Below are 14735 nucleotides of genomic sequence, written 5' to 3'. Positions count from 1 at the left end.
AAATTGCAACTGTGAACCATGATTAAATGGTGTACCCGTGTCTGCCACGTCGGCACTAATAAGCCAAAAAATGATGTGTAAATACGTCGTTGATTGGGTTTTTAGACTTATGCAATAAAATTTATAAATACCCTTAATCACTAAATACTGTGTATAGAGAAAGCAAGGAGTCAAACCACAGGGAGGCAGCAAGCAAGAATTTTTATCCAATTTTCAATAAATAAATTCAAGAATGAATTAATTTTGTAATTAATAAACCTTAATTATATTTAAATATGTTTATAATTAATCAAAATTAAGTAAAAACTTAATTTTGATTTTTAATATTTTCATTCAAAACACTCAATATATTATTATTTTAATTATAATATCAGATTAATTTGGATTACTAATTTCCCAATTATTATAAAATTTTGAGACAATTTTTATGAATTAAAATTGGGAGTTACTGATCGAGAAGGGGGTTTTGAAAATTTTGGATGAAGTTTTATATTTAGGTTTTTTATATATTGAATTAAATTTCCAAAAAATAAATTTTGAAATCTAGAGAGAGAAAATAGATGAATTAACCTAGAGAGAGAAAGTGAAGAGTTTGGGGGAAAAATGAAATCTGACCATACTTTAAAAATCTAAAAATGCAGAATTGTTCAAAATATATTTAAAACTAAAGATTAAAATCATATCTCGAATCAAAATTAAATTGCATTGCTAATTTCATTCAAAACAACTTCTAGGGCATGCACATTTTGCCCATGCCTTGGCGTTTTAGAATCATTCAAGAAGAAGTTCAAAACATAAATTAGAAACTTACAATTTTCAATGATGAATCCAGATCTGTCGACTTCCAAAGCAACTCCTATGTCCCTCTTGGCCAAATCCTTGGAGAGAGCTTCAAAAAGTAAATTTTGCCTTTTTCCAGACCTCTTGTAAGATCCAACCGTATGGATTGTAGAGGGATAAAAGACAAACATACTCAAAATTTCAGCTCAATCAGACGTCTACATCTCAAGATATCATTGTTTTACTGTGGATTAATCTAGGCCGTTGGATCTCTTTTATCTCTCTTAAAAATGGCATTTTTCTATTGGCTGGTATTTTTTCCTCATTTTCCCCATCCTCGGATCATGCGTTGCCATGGTTTTGCGTGCTTCAAAGGGTCGCAATCATCGTGAAATGATTGCCTCGTTTGAATGGACAAGAGAATGCCACGTCACCCTGTTTTTAAAACAAAAGCATAAAAAGACAAAGGATATCTATTTTTTTGTTAGAATTAATAACATTTAGTTGATTTCCACGTGCATTTAATGCACGCGGCAAATGGATTGTGGACTTATAGTAAAATACGGTGCAAGTGATCATTTTTTTATTAATGCACGTGTGTCGGTAGCCGCGTGCATTTAATGCACACGGCTTCCCGACTGCGGTACAAGGTATATTACTGTTTAATGAATGCATGTGGAGATCGATTCTCCGCGTGCATTAATTGCACATAAAAGTTAACTAAAAAAAATGAATCTTACCTTTACCTCGTCGCCCATGCCACATTGTCTTTTAAAACAATCGTTTGCCCATTATGGCATCGCGCATTGCGATGCATAATGAATTAATAATGCTCTTTATCTCATTATTATTTTTTTAAAAAATATGCATCCACTTATTCGCCCGAATTTGGGACGAATGCGGAAAATGCCACGTGATATAATTATAAATATATTATAAAATGCCAAATAAATAAAATATATATTGTTTAAATTCATAAATAAATCATTTCTTGGCTAAATCTTGGTCAGAGAATTATAAAAAAATGTGGAAAATTCCAAGAAATTATTAACACCCTTACCAACCTTTAGCTTGTATTCTAAGCCCTGTAAAAAATATTTATTCAATGCAAAGAGGTCAAATACCATGTAGAAAATACTAAAAAGTTAGAAACAAAAATAAAATCAAATTGTAAGTTATTTATCTCCATTTATATATGATAACATGCAAATATGGACATTAAAATACATAAATATAATGTAATATTCATCAATTAAGCATGATAATTTTTAAGTTGTCAGGCACGCACCGTTAGTGCTCCATCAGCGATCTTTCCTCTGATTTGTCTACAAGTGGGTCCCATGTCTGCGTCATCCACGACAGCCAATAGAAGCCAATGAAAATACATTAAATAAGATGACATAGATCTCACCGTATGATATTTAAGAAGATTAGACAGATGAGATCATATCCACCTATTTAAAATAAGCCCCATATGACGCAGGGTTTGGGCCAGGTCGGCTTGAAGCCTGGTCATGACTTCTTATAAAAACTGCATGAAATCACTGCCCAATGGGCCGCGATCGCTTGGTTAATTAGCTGCTCTGCCAACAAAACTAAATAGACTATGAGATCTAAATCCCATATTGGAAAAGGATAAAAAATGGAACAATATAAATATTTCAGCAATGATCATCTACTAAAATAAAACGAATCACCTCTCATACGTGCACGATCTCGTTCCTCTCCGTGGGCCTGAATGGGCCTTTGTGGTGGCCTCTCTATGGGGTCGACTGGGCTTGCTGTGTTGGGCACTGCCCCTTGCTGGTTGCAGGTGGGCTTGAGTGCCTGCTTTCGCTCGCCAACAGCTGGCTTAGGCGTTGTTGCACCTGGTTAGCCCCTAGCTGGTCCAATAAAATCCAAATTTTTTATTCTTATTTCTTTCTTTTTCTTTAATAATTATTTATTTCATTTATTTTTTCAACTTCAAGTTCTAGCCTGCGATAACATAGATGGAATACTGTATAGTGCAGTAGTCTCATTATAATTACAATGTTTAACATATATTTTCACTAAGAAATAGTTGAGTATGTAGAACATGTAAAAAAATGACATGAAAACTCATTGTTTTATCCCTTGCTCTATTTAGTGCATGAAATGCAAAATTCCTTTTAGGTTGAAGATAATATACATGAAATAAACCCAAAAATGACTTTAAAATGTGTATGATTACATACCGCATTTTAGGTCTATCAAAGCATGATTTTGTACAAGAGTTTTCTTGGTGAATCCACTAGAGTGACTGATTTGACTTGTACCTTAAAATTTATGCTTATTACATGGTGCATAGAAAATATAGGTTTGTTTGAATTAAATCTTAAAATTAAAAAGAAGCCCAGAAGACTTTCGACTGTACTACAACAAGGGAAGGAAAAATTTAAAGGTTTAAGGGAATGGAAAGATGTCGACATCTAGAGATTTTTTTAGAAAATTCTCTTGATGTCGACATGATTAAATTCACTAATTATATTTGTATGTACAAAGAATTGCATATGAAGTTGTAAAGAACACATACATGTGGAGCTCTTTATCTTTAAGTTAACAAGTATTACATGCAAATGAATCACAACGATACATTATATTCATATTAGATTAGTTTAACCTAATATGTTGTTTCTCTTAATTAGAATTTTTCATATTTTGATTGTCTTCCTCACTTTTTTCATATTTCTAATCTATCTACACTTAGTTTAAGTATCCATGGAATCTATTTTTTATATCTCAATCAAAAAGGTATAGGCATAAATATTATGAAGCTCATTATTTTTAATTTCAAGGAAATGGATTTAGCCCTTAGGTAGTAATACACGTATCAATCACATAAATAAATCGCTTCAATAATATTATTGAAACTTGTCCTCTGTTGGTCATTTGGTTAATGAAATAATTCTAAATTAAATTAAATACAATTTCATGACATAAAAATAGTAAAAAATAATTCAACATATTCTAGGTCTGTCAGAGAATAATAATCCTATTTAACCTAATTTATCTAAATTTTATCGAATAACTTTGGAAAGCGTTTAAAAAATTATAACTGGAAATAGAAACAAATGCTAATTAAATTACCTTAGTTGGTGCTTCGGCAATACCAATGATGGCTTTTAGTGTTGGCATGCGTAAAGTGGAGCTGATGAAAGAAGTAAGGTTGCTAAATGTGCCAGAGATGGTGGCATAAATGCATCAGCAAGTGGGGGTGGAGGCAAGTGATGACTATTTTACCGTTACTGGTGGCAATAGAGATGGAGGCCAATATGAGCCGACGAGTAGTGAAATTGGAGGTGGCATGTGTGAGGGTGAGAACCTTGCTTTTCGGTGATGATAACCTAGGAGAAAGGACAAATATGTGAATTGGGAAAAGATGATGATCACACTAACCTTGTTGTCGCATGTCCAATGGGCAAAGTGGTTTTTTTCTTTTCACAAGTATTGATCTGAATGTCACCCCTTCAACACTTCAGTACAGTTATAGTTTTCCAATAGATCTATATTGCTAATTTACCGATACATTTCCAAATTATCATGCCTAAATGAAACATTCCTCCTACAACAAGATCTACTACATTGTTTTGTACAACCAAACCCCATTCTGCCTCTTGCCGCATGCCCCCATGGCCAATCAACACCCGCAACTGCCACATACAACATGCTAATCAAGTTAAACATATGTATTGTTCAATTCTTGATCAAAAAAATTCCCAAAAAATCCTTAAAACCCTAAAAACCCTATAAGCCAAGTAGAGTTTATTCAAAGTGAATGGTGAAACACCTCCATTCTTCTACAAAGATTAGAAAAAAATCTATCTTGAATGGAATAGAAGAAGCAAATGAATAAAAAGGCACCCCCAAACTTATTATTGACAAAGTCGTGGGCACTTATTTATTAGCAATAGAATATTTGATTAGTTTTGTTCCATTTTTTTCTCTTGCCTATGGGGGTATAGCAAATGCTTGCTTCATCATTGAGATAATTAGCCCCCCATTATATTGTTATATCAGGCTGCAAATGTAAATTAAGGTTATAATTAAAAAACTAAATCTGAACCCCACCATAATCCATTCTTGGAAGGTTTGTGGTGGTATATTTAGATGGTGAAGAAAGGTGGTACGTACCTCAATTAACTTCTAAACATTTAAGAAGTAAGTTAAGGTACCAATGAAGTGACATTAGGAACCAAAAATGTTCTTTAAGAACTGACATGTGGATGTCTGAGGCATAACTTCAGTTGTGAGTTTACCAGTGGATGGTGTGATGTTCTTTGGAGGGAAGAAGCAATGACACTCGAGTGAATGGAAACGATGCATGTGTCGTGACCCTGTCAATGAATTAAATTTAATAAGTATTTATTTGAACTTTTTAACTTATATTCGGTAGTTTAATGTTGTTCTCATCAATACTTATTCATATAAAATATTAAAATATTAAAACTCTGCGAAAGCTAAAAATATGTAATTTTAAAAGACAACTCAATTTTTCAATATCTACTATATGTGGATTCAGACCTTACTCTGTGCTAAGGAAATCACAATAAATTCTTGTTTCAGAAATTAGAACCAAAAAATTATGTGTTTAGCCCTAATTTATGGTTTATCACTAAGTTAAAAGCATTTGTTAATGCTAAGTCAAAATGATTTATTAATCTATTTGAAATTTAATATATTTTCAACATATAATTTATTAAAGTAAATTTATTTGATTCTTGGATCTTATAACTGTTATCATTATTATACACCATTTTTACATCTAAAATTCAAATGTAAGTCAGATATCTGTTATCTCAATTTTATTGATGGATAACCTTGGAGAGAGTACTGATTTAATTTATTTTTAGCTCTGTTAAAAAAATAATATATGTGACATGTAATATATATCTAGAATTTTTTTTAAATATGTTATTTCCAACAAAGGTGACATTTTCAAGTTATAATAATGGAAAATTTGAATTAAATAAATTTATGGGTAGATGAATATCATTAGAAACAAAAGTTTAAAGCTTATCAATGATAGGCTTCATGGTATCGATGGCTAAAGTTTAGCCTAATAGCAAGGAGGGGGGCATTAGCCCATTATTACATGTTCAACAAATCTAGTTGGTGCTAAATTATTTATGGTATTTTATAGAATAGAATAAATGTTAGTAGACACATTTTTTTATGCACTATGCTCTAGTTCTTAATTCTGTCCCACCATACACATCTAGATTTATTGAAGCCCTGAAAATTGAGTCTGTGTGAAGCCACAAAGACATAGGAATAACATGTTACTTATTTTACAAATATCAGATATATTCATGTTTACAATAATTTCACTGACCATACATGCATGCTATCAGGGATTAAAGCATTTACTCATACTTTTCCGAAGATATTCCAAAAATATCATATATTGGTTTTTTTAGAGTTTATTGACCTTGAATTTCTTGGTAATAACTCTTTTTACTTGAGAATATATTTTTACGGATTTAGATAAACATTTTTTGTGCTAAAAGGATTTTCTTATGGTTGATTCTTCTGTTCCAAGTGTACGTTAATGATAAATAATATTCTACATTTAATAATGTTTTCTTTTATTTTTTATTTTCATTGAGATGAACATAGACGTATGTTATTCAGCATAAAACATTTTAAAATTTTGAGCATATGCATACTCGGATTTATATAAATACAATTTTATATTTTATTTTACTTTCATAATGATATTCTGATTTCCCTTGTTTCTGATATTAAATTGAATTTCCTGATGTTAAATTCATAAATGAAATATTTCTTATCCATAAATAGATAATTTTTATTTTAATATTTAAATATTTTAATAAATTTATTTAATTTAATCCACCTAGTTATGTGTGCCATTGGCCAATCATTAGATGCCACAAATTTTTGGGATTAGACAACCATTATCTGAGACCAATGATTTAAATGAATATTTCAAGGATTTTTTTTTTGTTACCTCAAACGTATGCAGCCAATAGAAAAGAGAGGGTACCCTTTTGAAATAAATTGATAGAAATATCTTTAAGGCATGAAAACACAGACACAATGTGATAGAAGGATGAAACAATAGCAAAATAATTTAGCCAAATGTTTTTCTATTTTTCCTTTGGGACGATACAGTTGCCAAAATGGGCTTAGGCGCAAGACTTTACATGGGGATTTCCATGCAATAATTGGTACTTATTTACATTTTCAAGGACACGTATCCCCATAAAATACCAAAAATTGAGAAAAATAGAATATTAATTTAAATTATTTAAAATACATGAAAATATTTAAATACAACAATACTTATGCATGGTTGATTAATTTAAATTAACATATGTGTCAGACAATTCTGTTAAAAATACAATAATATGAAATTTATCATTAAAATTCTATAAATACTTTCAAGGCCTAGTAAGATGAATTTATAATAACTTAAAAGAAAACAAACTCAGAAATACAGGAATATAGAATCAAAATAAGAATTTTGTGATTATCAGTATCCTTCGTCATCTCCTTGCCATCAACAAAGTTAAATACCAAGCACTTGCTCTCTATAATCCTTGTTGGTTTGTATTCTGCACCATCTATGTCACATCGGCGATAGTAAAAGCACTCCATTCCACTCACTCAACTCATAACCGTAAGTCAGTTTTAATTAGAGTTAGTTATTATTTCTCATTAAAAAACTCAAAAAGTTCTAAAGTTATTGTATTAGAGTTAAATAAAATATGTTAAGTAGTGTAAACATTTTCTTACCTTTCTGTGGATTATTTTAAAATACATTTAATAACATGAATTTTTACTTACTTAGTTTTATCGTTTATTTCAATCTATAGATTGTATATGAATTTTAAAATACAGAAGTCAAACTCAAAAGTCACTTGTTCAATATTAGGTCACTATATTCCACTCTTTCTGCTCAATTATTCTAAGGAAAATTATAGGTAATGTTGAATAAATTTGAGGCGCTAAACAACACAATGAACTCCAATTTATGGTTTATTAGTGTCCCGAACAAATTCGTTCATATAACTGTCAATCATTGCCTGTGAACAGCCGTACAATCATTGAAGAAAGTCTCATTATGGCATAGCAATATGCAATGACATAACACATCAGTCATCACTTACTTTCTCTCATATGTTTACACAGGGACACAAAAAAGATTAGAACCATGGATTTAAATAGCAATAACTGTGATATGATGCATATGACCCAAAGCCAAGCGATAAAAATGGAGGACTTAGATCACAATGATGTGATCTGATGTGCATGACACATGGAAAAAAGATAAATATCAACTATTAAAAGTTGAGTAAATATAGCTAAATCATTATATATGCATGTACACTCTGTAAAAAGCAGTTTTATCAAGGGTGAAAGTCCGCTTAGTTTATTTCATTGTAGGTCCATATGTAAGAATGCAATTGGATACTAGGCCTTAATAGGGTTCCCATGAATTTTTTCGTGATTTTAAGGACATGGTTTTCACCAATGAGACATGGCAGAACCTTTGGTAAATCCATATTTTCAAGTCCACGGGTTTAATGCAGAATCTTTAGTAAATCCAAGGATTTTGTGGGCACGTTGGTGATCCATGTTGTGGGTAAATGATGATAGAAAGATAACTAATGGTACACAATTCTCAGCCTTCATAGTGTGACATCAAACAATATAGAATGAGCATTTTTCTATATTGTTCCTGAATAAGTTTGGTAGAATGATCTTATCATTGGAAATATCATTTGGGTTTTAATCAGTAAAAAAATAGGTGTTTATGCAATTGTTCAATTTTATACTTAACTAGGTTGCTCTAACTGCTCCTCTGAAACCTGGAACTAAAATTGTTCAGATTTGGCCCAATAGCCTAAATTCATAGCTCTGAAATCACATATTTCGCTAGACCCTATATCATTATCCAATTATATTTTTGAGAGTTGATGCACACATGGGACTTGAAAGTAATCGTCAGGAATAAAGCTTATGGACCATAAGTCACGGATGGTTAGAGAAAAATGCCAAAAATGTGCATAAAGTGATGTTATTGTGAAATTCATATATATTCAAATAATTATTTTGATAACATGATTAATTAAATATTTAAATGGTTAATTCAATATAATATATATGTCATTATTAGAGAAATTTTCATGTTATCATCTATACCTTTTATTTTTAAGAATGAAGGGTTCAAGTTTTAGTGAATCCAATAAAACGTTTTGAAGAGAAAGCACCACTCGGCCTGTTTGTGTGTGATTTAATCTGTATCTCCTTCAAGTTTAGCTTCCTGATTCTTTTTTCTAGCTATCTTCCTGAATGATGGCCTAGCTCCTCACCTTTTTCCAGGACACCAACATCTCCTTTGCTTCCATGCACATATTCATGATCCATTTCTCTTGCAATTAATGACCATCATCTAAGAATCCTACTCTGCAAACTCCATTTTGGGAACACATGACATGCCCTTCCCTATCAACCATCACCTGGAATTTCCAGAGTGCCAACTCTATTATTTTAGTTTAATTTAAATAAACTACCAATAAATAGTATGTTATTCCATTTATTTAAAATACCTAGTTACTCCTTGAAAAAAAACTTTGAATCAATATTTTCTAACCCTTTAAGCGAAAGTGATTATTCACTAGTTTTATTATATTTAAAAAGATTTGATCATCCAAAAACATGACATCCAAAAAAATTGGTTTGAAGTAAAGTTTTATATCTCATTACCTGATCCATATTGGTTTGACCCTTACTTTTACTATACAAAGGAAAATTTTATAATTATTATTTTATAAATCAAAGCATTCAAAATATATTTTACCCTAACTTATGTGTTAATAGGATGTGCCAACACATTGGCTCTCTGAACTAGGCTAATACCAAATTATTCCACAGATGACCATAATGTCACATCTTCCATGTCAAACCCCAAATACTCCTTTAGATTATTCCCAAAGCTTGTTCCTATTTTGCCGTCAAGGGCCCCAAAATACTCACCCCCCAAAACCTTACTTCAGCAATCTATCCTAAGTAATTTCAAAGCTTAAATGATATTCAGATATTTCAGCTCAAATAATGCTCTTAGTATTCATTATGTAACATTCTCTCAAATTTTAAATATTAAATTATTCAATTAATCAGGCTAGTAAAAAATTCATAGGTAAAGCTCAAGTGATTTTGCTGAAGATTGATATCTTGGATGTTTATTAAATAACTTTGGCAGGAATAATTTCCCATGACTTTTGATCTTTAGTCCTTGAAATAAAATATAGGATATCAAAAAGAAAAACAAATATAAAATATACATATTTATGGGTATACAAAATTCCTATAATTAAGACTCTAATTCATCTTGATGCATTAAGTTAGGGTAAAATGTAATTAAGACGCTATTTTATTTGTCTCATTTTTTTATCTGGTACTATGACTATAATTAAGACTCTAATTCAAAATTCCAACTTTCATTTAAAATGTAAATAATTTCTTAGGTTTGATATCCATTATTTGGAACATATACATATTTTTTTCATACTTCAAAGTAGCAAAATGCAGGTTATGATTTTCTCTTGAGTCCGAGTAATGTGAGGGCAAGTTTAACTAAGCCATATTTCATCTTGATGCATAACACTGATCTGATGTGTCATTAAAAAAAATTCTTTAATTTCATTACCGTAAAATCATGCAAGTATTAATGTCCCTTTCACGAATGGAAAATCTTTGGACAATGCATATGAGGTAGATAGTGTGAATATTTTTTTTTATTTGAGAAAATATTGAGCACATAGTCATTAGACTGTTCCAATAGAATATAATATGACATAATAAGAGCCAATAGAAGGTCAAGCGAATATTAATGTATTCAATATTTTTAGAGTAAAGATTTTCAACTCATATTTGAAAGTCGCACTTCACTCTTTTTGCATACAAGAGTCAAGAGGAAATCAGAAACCGAACATGTCCCACAGGTACATAAGATGCAAAAAGTATTAATCATTCTTTTTTTAGAAAAAAATATTTTTATAAATTTTATAAAAGATATCTCTCAACATATTCATGCATGTATGGTACATCTCGCTGGAACTTATGAGCAAATTTCGTTAACTTATACGAAAAGTGGAGAATAGATCAGTGGAAAATCTCCACCTTTTAAATTTCATAATAACTTAATTGACACATATGATAATCTCAGTCGATTGACCACTTTCCTCTTGCACCAATTTCTCGATTGAAAAGTCTGGTTCTTATTTAAGCCCGCAGCCAAAGTTTTCAGAGTAGAATATCCGGTTATGAAATTCAGTAGTTCTAAGAACTGTCCTCAAATATACGGTTGTTTTATCTTACAAGGAGTCTGTGCGATGTGACTTGAAGACGCGGGGGCTTAGAAAGGAAAACGAGCTGGCGTAAGCTTCAGCGCATCGGCCGGAGATCTACCGTTTCTGGCGCAACGGTCTAACACCTAAGCGACAGATATGTTCGTCCTCATCTTCTTCCTCTCTTCAGAAACCTTTTAAAACCCATCTCTCTAACTCGCCTACGTAAACCACCGTAGAACACAATCTTCTCTCTCTCTCTCTCCATCTCCTCTCTTTATCTCTCTCTCCGTCTTCTCTCTCTCTTTCTCATCTCTCTCACAATCTGCTCTCTTGATCTCTCTCCCCCTCTCTCTCTCTCTCTCTCCTCTTTTTATCTTTCTCTCTTGATCGTTTCTCTCTCGATCTTCTCTCTTTTTTTATTATCTCTCTCTCTCTTTCGATCTCTCTCTCTCTATCATCTCTCTCTTTCTCTCTTTCGATCTCTCTCTCTTTCTCTCCATCTTTTCTCTTTATCTCTCTTTCGATCTCTCTCTCTCTCTCTCCATCTTCTCTCTTTATCTCTCTTTATCTCTCTTTCTATCACAATGTCGACGACACAGGTTATAGATGAGGAGATCCCAAGAACAGAAGAAGCCGGGGCGAGTGATCCCTCTTCCAACGCCACCGTTCGCCTCATCCAGAAGGTTTCTTCTTTTCATTGGCTGAAAGGGTCGTGTACTTTTTCTAACTTATTTCATGGCACAGAGCATCGCAGAGTTAACGGGAACCTTCTTCTTAATCTTCGCTGGCTGCGGTTCTGTGGCCGTGAACAAGATGTATGGCTCCATTTCATTCCCTGGGATCTGCATAACTTGGGGCCTGGTAGTGATGGTCATGGTTTATGCTGTTGGGCACATATCTGGAGCACATTTCAACCCTGCTGTCACCATTACTTTTGCCATCTTCCGCCGTTTTCCATTCAGAGAGGTAGATTTCTTAGCCATAATTTAATCCCTCATTAAGTCACTTAAGACTATTTTTGAATCAAAGCTTTTCATTAAGTTTGGGGCGTACTGTGTATATCTGGAGCACATTTTAATTTTTAAAGGCGAAGTTTTTCCTCATCATAATAATGGTAGAACATGGGATAGACTAAACGGGATAAGGGTTCTCCTGTTGCTTATAAATGGGGTCGATAATATAGTTGAGATTGAATTTCCTAAAGGACACTAATATGTAATATTGTATATTACTAGCTATCTTTTAATTTCTGATTCAATTAAGTTCAAATGTGATTTAGGCACTCCATATATGATGGGGTTTAATTTATGTGTAAAAGCTGAGTCTATCTCAATAGAAAACATAGGTTAACTTTGGATGAACAAATTTCTTCATGGAAATAGTATCATTATTTTAGTTTATTAGATATCCCTTAATCCATAATTAAATGTCTTTCTTAAAAAAAATTGGGGATTAATTGTGTAGAAGCTAAGTCTATCCTAATACAAATTATGAGAGTAACTATGATATAATAAACAGGATGGACTTTCTCCTTGGGTCCCATGTGAGGTTAAACTTCCCTGAGATCCCCCATTACTCTTAAGAGATTAATCAAGTTCCCACCTGTTAACTCAATACATTACCCCTCAAGATCAGCCCACTCTAATGGATTCAGTGTGTTCTCTATTTTCTGTTTATTCATTTAATTATCAAAAAGTTGACCCTATACTAGGTCAAGGACAATGAATATTCATGGCTGAATTGCAGGTTCCTGTCTATGTGATCTCACAATTGTGCGGCTCTATGCTGGCGAGCTTCGCCCTCTTTGGGCTTCTCAGCCCGAAAGCATCCCACTTTTTTGGAACGACGCCAATCGGATCCGACTTGCAGTCTTTTGTCTTCGAAATCATCATATCGTTCCTTCTCATGTTTGTCATCTCCGGAGTTTCCACCGACAACAGAGCCGTGAGCCTCTCTCTCGCACACTCTCTCTCTTTCTCTCTGTGTCTCTCCCGGTCTGTCCCTCTCTCTCTTCCCCCCTGTCTCTCTTTCTCTCTGCCTCTCTCTCTCTGTTTGTCTATTTCTCGCTCTTTTCGTCTATCTCTCTCTCCCTGTCTGTCTGTCCATCTCTCTCTTTTTTCTCTTTTTCTCTTTCTTTCTCTTTCTCTCTATCTATCTTTCTATCTATCTTTCCCAGTCTCTTTCTCTCTCTCTCTCTCTCTCTCTCTTCTTGTCTTTCTCTATCTCTCTCCCTGTCTGTCTATCTCTCTCTCGCTCTCTTTTTCTTTATATATCTCTCCATCTCTCTCTCCCGTTCTCTCTTTCTCTCCATGTTTGTCTATCCCTCGCGCTTTCTCTCTCTCTCTTCCTGTATGTCTATCTCTATCTCTCGCTCCCTACCTGTCTATCTCTCTCTCTCTCTTATCTCTATCCCTGTCTGCCTATCGTTCTCTCCTTCGCTCTATCTCTATTTCCATTTATCTCTCTCTCTCTCTCTCTCTATCTCTCTCTCTTTCTGTCTATCTCTCCCACCTTGTCTATTTATCTCCCTTCCTTTCTCTATTTCTCTCCATCTCTCTCTCTCTCTCCCTGTCTGTCTATCTCTCTCTTTTTCTCTCTTTCTCTCTCTCTCTCTCTCTCTCTCTCTCCCTTTTTGTCTGTCTCTGTCTCTTTCTCTGTCTCTTCCTCTTTCCTTCTCCCTCTCTGTGTCTCTCTGTTTCTCTCTCTTCCCCATCTTTTTCTCTCCCTCTCCCCCTCTGTCTTTCTCTCGATTTGCCAATATACCTACATATCTTCTTACTCATTTATGTATCTATCAAGAAGAGATTATATCTCTCTATGCACAAAATCAAATACTTAACTTCAATACTCCCAAGTTCCTCATAACTATCTGAATCTTTCTTGCAGATCGGAGAATTGGCTGGAATCGCAGTTGGGGCCACAATCACTTTGAATGTTTTCATTGCTGGGTAAACTTCAGAATATTTGGATTGACATTAATTCAAGACCGTCTGATACATCATTTTCTTATAGTCTCAATGGGGAGTAGCTCAAAGTAACCCTAATCTGGTCGTGCAGGCCAATAACTGGGGCATCAATGAATCCAGTAAGGAGCCTGGGACCTGCCATTGTCATGCACAATTACGAGGGGATATGGGTATACTTGCTGGGCCCAATGATTGGGACTTTCCTTGGAGCTGCAGTGTACAATCTCATAAGGTTCACTGACAAACCCTTGAGGGAAATCACCAAGAGTGGATCATTCTTGATGAGCATGTCAAGGAATAGGGGTCTTTGATGCCATGCCTCATCAATCCTTCATGGGCGACTGGCTATTGACCAGCCTCACAAGAAACTATCTATCTGTGTAAAATTTTATATTCAATGTAAATGTTTCATTCTTATTTCCTAGAACTTTTATTGTCTAAAAAAATAGATTTTAATTTAATTCTGATATTATTTAGAGTTTATTTCTGTTCCTACTGACCATTCGTTAGAGGGAAATGAAATTTTATCTCACTTTGTAACATGAGGGTTGATCATAGGTTGAAGTAGTAAGATCATTTGAGCCAATGAAAGTTTGACCTCTGTCACATTTGAACTTAAAAAACATCATGGTCGATTGCAATGTGAGACTGG

At 33.3% G+C, this 14735-nt stretch overlaps 1 protein-coding gene across 1 annotated transcript; it reads left to right on the top strand.

Moving 5' to 3' along the window:
- Nucleotides 1-11166: 11166 nt before the first annotated feature.
- On the top strand, nucleotides 11167-14504 carry LOC144701488 (putative aquaporin NIP-type). The gene is made up of 5 exons (XM_078573296.1): nucleotides 11167-11800; nucleotides 11862-12083; nucleotides 12864-13061; nucleotides 14004-14065; nucleotides 14175-14504. Exons 1-5 carry the CDS (start codon nucleotides 11702-11704, stop codon nucleotides 14392-14394), a joined length of 801 nt encoding a protein of 266 aa, XP_078429422.1. The 5' UTR covers nucleotides 11167-11701; the 3' UTR covers nucleotides 14395-14504.
- Nucleotides 14505-14735: the final 231 nt, after the last annotated feature.

The sequence above is a fragment of the Wolffia australiana genome, chromosome 3, assembly GCF_029677425.1.
Source record: "Wolffia australiana isolate 7733 chromosome 3, ASM2967742v1".
Taxonomy (NCBI): domain Eukaryota; kingdom Viridiplantae; phylum Streptophyta; class Magnoliopsida; order Alismatales; family Araceae; genus Wolffia; species Wolffia australiana.
This window is presented reverse-complemented; position numbering and strand designations above follow the sequence as displayed.